This window comes from Centruroides vittatus, unplaced genomic scaffold (assembly GCF_030686945.1).
Source record: "Centruroides vittatus isolate TY-2023 unplaced genomic scaffold, ASM3068694v2 contig_1035, whole genome shotgun sequence".
NCBI classification, from domain to species: Eukaryota; Metazoa; Arthropoda; class Arachnida; order Scorpiones; family Buthidae; genus Centruroides; species Centruroides vittatus.
The window spans coordinates 499,742-506,955 of record NW_027120673.1 but is presented as its reverse complement, the minus strand read 5'-3'; the positions used below and the strand labels follow the sequence as shown (position 1 = coordinate 506,955).

General features: G+C 28.4%; 1 protein-coding gene across 1 annotated transcript; it reads left to right on the top strand.

Moving 5' to 3' along the window:
- The first annotated feature begins 5,360 nt into the window (after positions 1-5,360).
- Positions 5,361-6,332, top strand: LOC136969040 (gastrula zinc finger protein XlCGF49.1-like). Its single transcript, XM_067263122.1, has 3 exons — positions 5,361-5,620; positions 5,900-5,976; positions 6,133-6,332. Exons 1-3 carry the CDS (start codon positions 5,361-5,363, stop codon positions 6,330-6,332), a joined length of 537 nt encoding a protein of 178 aa, XP_067119223.1.
- Positions 6,333-7,214: the final 882 nt, after the last annotated feature.

Below are 7,214 nucleotides of genomic sequence, written 5' to 3'. Positions count from 1 at the left end.
ATTATCTCATTCTTAAGTTTTCAGGATGAATAGATCTGGATGTGTTCAATGTTCCATCTGCCACAAGACTTATTCGACTCAGTATCATCTGAAACGACATCAATTGTTGCATCAACCGAATGCACCCAAGTACGGTTGCAAAATGTGTGAATATCAAACAATATGGAAGGATGACATACGAAGACATAAATGCACTAAAAGACTGAGGGCTTACTGGGCATCGCAGTATTACATATAACTCTCCTGTGATAAACAACGAGATTGCTTACTTTTAACATAATATAAATAATAAAATAAATTAGTAAATATTTTTAGATTTATTTAAATATTAAAATTAACGTTTAGAACTACCTTTTCTTTCATAGATATCGAATTTTTTATATTCTTAACGATTAGATATTTAATAAAGTTAAGGATATGGTCGCTTCAGACGCTATTTTTATTATAGAGTAAAATTATGGAGAAATCTTTTTATAAGAATTGTTAAATATATCATAAATATAATTATATATATATGCATATAAATATGGGAGAACTTGGTTTCTTTTCAATGTCTTTCACTCATAATTGTTAAGGCACTAATTGTTAAGAGTTTATCAAATTGCTTGTTTACTTTAATAGACGCATAATTAGTGTAAGTTATAAGAAATATATATCTAATTATTTAGCTTTTTGAAATTGTATTCGAGAAATGTACTTTTATATTTAGTATAAATGAATAAACGATGACAAAGTCACAATTTATAAACGTCTTTAAAGTTGTTTTATTTGAATTGACTTACAAAATATTTTAATTTTAACACCTTTCGGTACTTTAACATAGTTAATAAGTACCGAAATTGTTAAAATTTTAACTTAATATATGTAGCATATATTAAGTTTCAAACTTAATTGAAGTTGATACGCTAGAAGAAGACCATTTAAATATAAAAATTAGGTTAACAAACAGGTTTTGTATTTCTTCCATTATATTTATATATCCGTAAACCTTATACAGCATGTATCTAACACGTATCCACTTTATATCCCATTCTAAGGTAGGATAAAGCCACTTCGTTCTCTTCCTTGCCATATCTGCTGGAGAAGTTTTTCTAAGACCTCGCATCTGAAGCGTCATTATCTTCTACACGAACCAAATGCTCCAAAGTATGTATGTGACATATGCGGTTACAAGTCTATATGGAAAGATGCCGTCACTCAGCATCGCAGAAGAGTCCACAGGACGTAAAGAAGGGTAGGATTAGTCTATAAAGCGCGACTTATGTAAAATGGATATCTCATAGAGGTGTTTCGGGACTGCATCTGGTGCTCCGTTCAACGGAAAAAATATCTATCTGGTTATTGTTGCGTAATGTCTTATTAAAGTGCCAAATGTGTCGTGAATAAAACAAATCTGGTTGTTTTTTCTCAGAGTAATCAGCTCTAAAAACAAAAAATAAATAAAAAATAAAAAAACAAAAATTTTTTTGATGTTGTGAAAATTTTTCTTGTAATGAAGAAAGAAAAAATAAACACTTTCTTCGTGTTATTTATCAAATGGGTTTTTTTGTGTGGTTTATATTAAAAACACTAAAATTCCTATTCTCTTGTAAACATTTTCCTTGAATTGTCATTATTATTAGCTTATTAATTATATAATTAAGTAAATTGTGATATTTTAGAAAGTAAAAGTATCTACCTCAACACAATTTTGTGTATCAACAGAGGATGTAAGATTAGTTTCACATAAAATCTAATTATCGTCATTTATCTGCAGTTTATCTTACTCTTGAATCGTTTAGTAATAAAAGAAAAAGTTTTATCCACATCATACACAAACCACTTCTGAAATGCTTCATTCGTCATGAACATGTTGTACAAGAAATTCGAATAACATATTGGTTTCCTCCAATATCACACTATTGCGCGTGTTAAATTCATATTTACACTTATTTATCGAAAATTATTAATAAAAAAAAAACTTGAAGTTGTCGGTGACAAACCTATATTAAAGGATAGTCAAAGAGAAAAAGACATATAATAATAGAAACTTGGTAAGATGGTGAACAATTGGTTCTTACTTAATTCGAACTGTGAATAAGTAGTTAGTTAGCTTAACCTTTCGAGTTATTATTATTTATTAATTGTGATTTCCAATTTTTTTTAGGAATGAAGATGGCTAAAACTTACTCCTGCATGGTGTGTCTGAAGACATACTCCAACCAGTACCATTTGAAACGTCATTATCTACTTCACCAACCTAACGCTCCCAAATACATGTGTGATGTATGTGGATATCGTTCTATTTGGAAATATAACGTTCTTCAGCATAAACGTCAAGTCCACAGGCCTAAAAATTAGCGCATGAAAATATACAAAAATCTTAATATGATTTTGCCTACTTTCTGACGTATTTTGTTATACAGACTGTTTCTCCATTATTTTGGGCGAACAGTTCTAGAATTGAAGATAAAACATCAAAAAAAAAATTAATAAATAATTAATTAAAAAACGCCTTAATATCGTCTGGTAGCTGCTTGGTTGCGGTATTATCAGAATAATTCTTTGTGTTATTTCGTTGTTTTTTCGCTTCGACATCCCCCTTAACAGCAAAGCTCAATGTTATTGTATATTAACTAATTGTCATATCTTCCAAAAAGAGCTTCAATTTATTGATTTTTTTTTTCTTGAAGTTGCTTTGAGATTGATTCATTTTTAACAAAATCGTTGGTGTGATTTTTGCGTGGAAAGAACACAAAATAAAATAAATATTCGATTTGTTATTCGGAATTACAGCCGTAGTTTCATTTACTTAGCTTGATCACACACAAAAAAAATAAAAAGGTAAAAAGTTGCAGAGTGATGTTTTTTGAAGGATTGGCTGTATCAAATATACTGTAAGTTCCTCGAGAGGTATTTTGCCTCCTTATTATAATGTTTTCTGTTACATCAGTTTTAATGATTATATAAGAGTTGATAAACTTTCCTTTAATCATTGAAATAAATTTCCATTAATAAAAATTGTGTTTTTTATATATTATTAATCAATAGAATTCTTATTTGTAATTTATAAACAGGAAAAAAATATATTTTTGTACACTCTTGGGTTGTGGAGGGTTTGGGCAGAGTGTACAAATTTTTTAATAGTTTTTTTAATGCTAATATTTAATAGTAAATTATATAAATTGTTATTTTTCTCTGTAAGCAATTAAAAAAATCTTAATCCAGTGTAATTATTATCGAACAATATTAATCAATTTTCCTAACTTTATGTTTTCTCCAAGTTTCTAGGCTGATGGGTGCATTAATTTGTGAGATCTGTTATAAAACATTCTCGACAACCTCCAATCTTCGACGACATCTTTTGCTTCATCAACCAGATGCACCAACTTATTCTTGCAAGTTCTGCGATTATCAATCTTTGAGGAAAGCTAACGTGGATCGCCATTGCAAAAAGACTCATCTTCGACTTGATTCCATCATATTGTGACCAATGTTTCATTGGAGTCGTAACGTTCAAGTGCCTAGATGCTGTACATGAATCAATTTTATTTAACAAAGTGCCTGCATATGATTTGTAACACTCTCTCAAAGACTGAGAATATAAAAAACGCAATAATCATTCTATAAAAAGAAAAAAACAACAGTTAAATTAATAAATATTTAATAATATTCGTAAATGCAAAAAAACGTTGAGCGAAAGTGCAATAATCCGAAGATCTGGGATGATATAGCAGGCCAATGACCTTTTTCAAGGCTAAGGGAAGTGGGTTTGTCGTTTCACAAGCACCAGGTGATTCTGTTGCTGTTCTGTAGTCAAGAAAATGTACAGGTATTTTGTACAGAAAATATTGCAATATTAACTATATTTACTGTTGCTTTAATTATAAAAATCCACTTTACACATATTCTGTTCGGTTTATTCATAAAAAATAGTTATGTTCGAAAGTAGTTTATTGTAGCCATAATATTATACAATACTTTAAGGATCTAGTTAGAAAAAAGTAAAAAAAAAAAGTTAAATTGCGAGTAGTGTATATAGGAAATTAGCATATTTATTGATAAGATATTTGTAATTTGTAAAATCTCGACCACTCCTTGTTAAATCGAATGTATATAAAGCCTTTATAGATTAATTACCCTGTTTATGTATTATGAAATGGGTATTGTTACTATTAATTCCTAATTTGTGTACTTGTTTTAGTCATTTTATTTGAAAAAGAAATATAACTTATAACGATGACGATGTCTTTATAATGAATTGTATATAAATAAATAAATATATATATATACATACATACATATATATATATATATGTTGATCAAATGTTGTAAATTAAAGTTGAGTGATGTGCTTATTGTCTTTGTATGTATTAATGTAATAGTAAAATATTGATTTTTTAAAAAAGAATGACATATTCAACATCCGTTAAATAAATATAAAATTTAAACAAACATTTCATTTATATTTATTAAAATATTTTTACAAAATTAAAATGTGTAATTAATTGAAATTTTCTATATTTATTTAGTGTAGTGATATATAAACAAATATAATTTTAATACCTTATGTATAATGTTAAAGTTAATATTTACATAAATTAGATATAAAATATTTTATTATTATTATTTTAAAAATGTAATATTTAAATTGATTAATTTTCAGTATATTGATATGTATATTGTAGTGTTCATTACTTATTTTCATATTTACATATGTAAATATTTACTTCAAAATATTTACATATTTAAAAATATTCGAAGAACGTTTGAAATTTCATGAATACTTTGGTCGTGTAGGTAAAATAGGTAATTAAATTTAAGCATGTCTAACTAGACTTTCTCTCCAAGTTTCCAGAAACACGAGCGAAGGACTAACGTGCAGCATATGTCTCAGGGCATTTGCCAACCATTCCAATCTTAGACGGCATCAATTGATACACCAACCGAATCCTCCAACGTTCAGCTGTAGGTTCTGCAATTACCATTCACTGCAAAAAGCCAACGTCGATCGACACATGAGAAGAGCTCATCTGGATTACGATGTATGAGATTCCTCTGACTCTATCTTCGATTTAATATAGCTACCTCAATTATGTGTTGACTGTTTATGTATAGTTCGAATTACAGATAAGTGCCTGTCCTACAACAATTTGAAAAGTCTGTAAATTTTAAATTATCATTAAGTAATGTTATTAAATGATATTAATACCGTACGATGACGATTTCCTCTACAAAAATAGCACACTTTCGGGGTGTGGCGGGATGGGAAAGTGTGCCATTAGCTATAAGATCAGATACGTTTATGGATTCGTTGTGAATGTAATTACTTGTAATTGCTGAATACGTGGTAATTAAACAGCGAAAACAATCTCACAACAATGATATTGCGAAAACATATTTCGTTATATTGGTCTGATTGTTTTCTTTCTCCTCAAGCTACTGTCGAAGATCCAACCTGTCAGTTTTGTCTGAAGACTTTCTCGAGTAAATCGAATCTGAAACGACACGAATTAATACATCAACCGGATGCTCCTACGTACAGTTGTACATTCTGCGATTACAAAGCCATCCAGAAAGCCAGCGTCGAAAGACACATGAAGAGAACTCATAGTGAAGCATTACGTTCTTTCTCGGCAAAGTATAATGTAATCTTAAGTGTAAAAAAAGATTTAAACTCGTTCTGTTAACAGATTCCTGTAATCGTTTTAATTTAAGGAATTTATTTTTTCAAAGTTTATAATAAAATTGTTCTAAAGGAAGTGTTTTATTATATTTAATATATCTATATATATATATTCGAGCACTATTTTCTTTCAGAGAGCAGTTAAAGAAATATTGAAAGTGGAGATGATAAGCAAGTTTACTACGGTTTGAAACAATAATTTATGATTTTTTAGTGTAATTGTTTTATTTTCAGCTACACACGTATTATTTATTTACATTACAATTTTATTAAGAAACTTGATCAATATAGCAGCATGAATATTCTCTTTGGTTTGTGTTGAATATAAGATTATACGGTACGCTGTATTCGCAGCTAAAGGCCCAGAAATAAAGTAAATGTAATAAAATTTGTTTTACATGCTTAAAATATGCAATTATTTTCAATGTAATTCTAATTAAATCTCATTGGTTTTCTCTTTCCTTTAGGTTTGAGAACATCTCGAGATTCCTGGATGTGTTACGTGTGCAAGAAATCCTACAGCAGTGCAAAGAATCTGCGAAGACACTACCTCATACATCAATTGAACGCGCCAAAGTTTAAATGTGAAGCTTGTAGCTACCAAACATTGAGAAAAGATAAGATGATTCATCACAAACGTCACGTTCACGGTGCTGGAAAAATATAAAAATGTCTTCCATATACGAATTTTTGTGCCTTATCATGCATTTCCCCTATTTTTACATATACTAATAATGCATTTATTCATTATAAGGTGATGGGGAAGTGTTATTTTTATAAGTAACCGTCCATTCCATTATACAAAGAAAAAAAAACTATTTAACTAATTGACTTTTTTTTTACATTTCGAATTTTTATATACCAATATTTTAATCCAATATTTTAAAATAATTTTTATATGATTTAATATCGGCTAACACGTTCCTTTTTTTAGGGATCAAATGGTATATTTTACGTAGAGTAATTTTTTAACCTGTTGGAGAGAGGTTTGTAGTTTTGTGTATTCCATTTTCATGTAACGGGGTTGACGTAATAAAATTGTTTTTTAAATTTTTCTAAATATGCATTTGAAATATCACTTATTATAAAAGAAAATTCAAATATTTTTTCTATGATTTATGTTAGTTTGAATGATTGTTGACCTTTTTCTGAGAGTCTGAATGTGTGTTTGCTCTGCGTTATAATGTTAAAATTCGCCTTATTTTACTGGAAATTTTATAAATTTTTGTAGAAAAAATTAATTCGATTCTTAAAATAATTTTGGATTTTTAAAAGATTTTTAAAGCAATACTTTTGGTTGAAATTTAAACCAAGATCTCTCTCAGTACACTTGATTTGGGTTGTGGAGGGATTGGGAAAGTGTACTTTTTCCAAAAAGAAAAAGTCAGTTTTATAATATTTTAATTAAATTGCAAATTATTTATTAAATATGTGTTATGTTTATAATTATTTTTTGATCTAGATATAATTAATATGGTTGGAATCATTATAATTAAAGAGAGATTATGAAATAAGTAAATGCTCTTTTATTCTAATTTGTGCAGTTGTT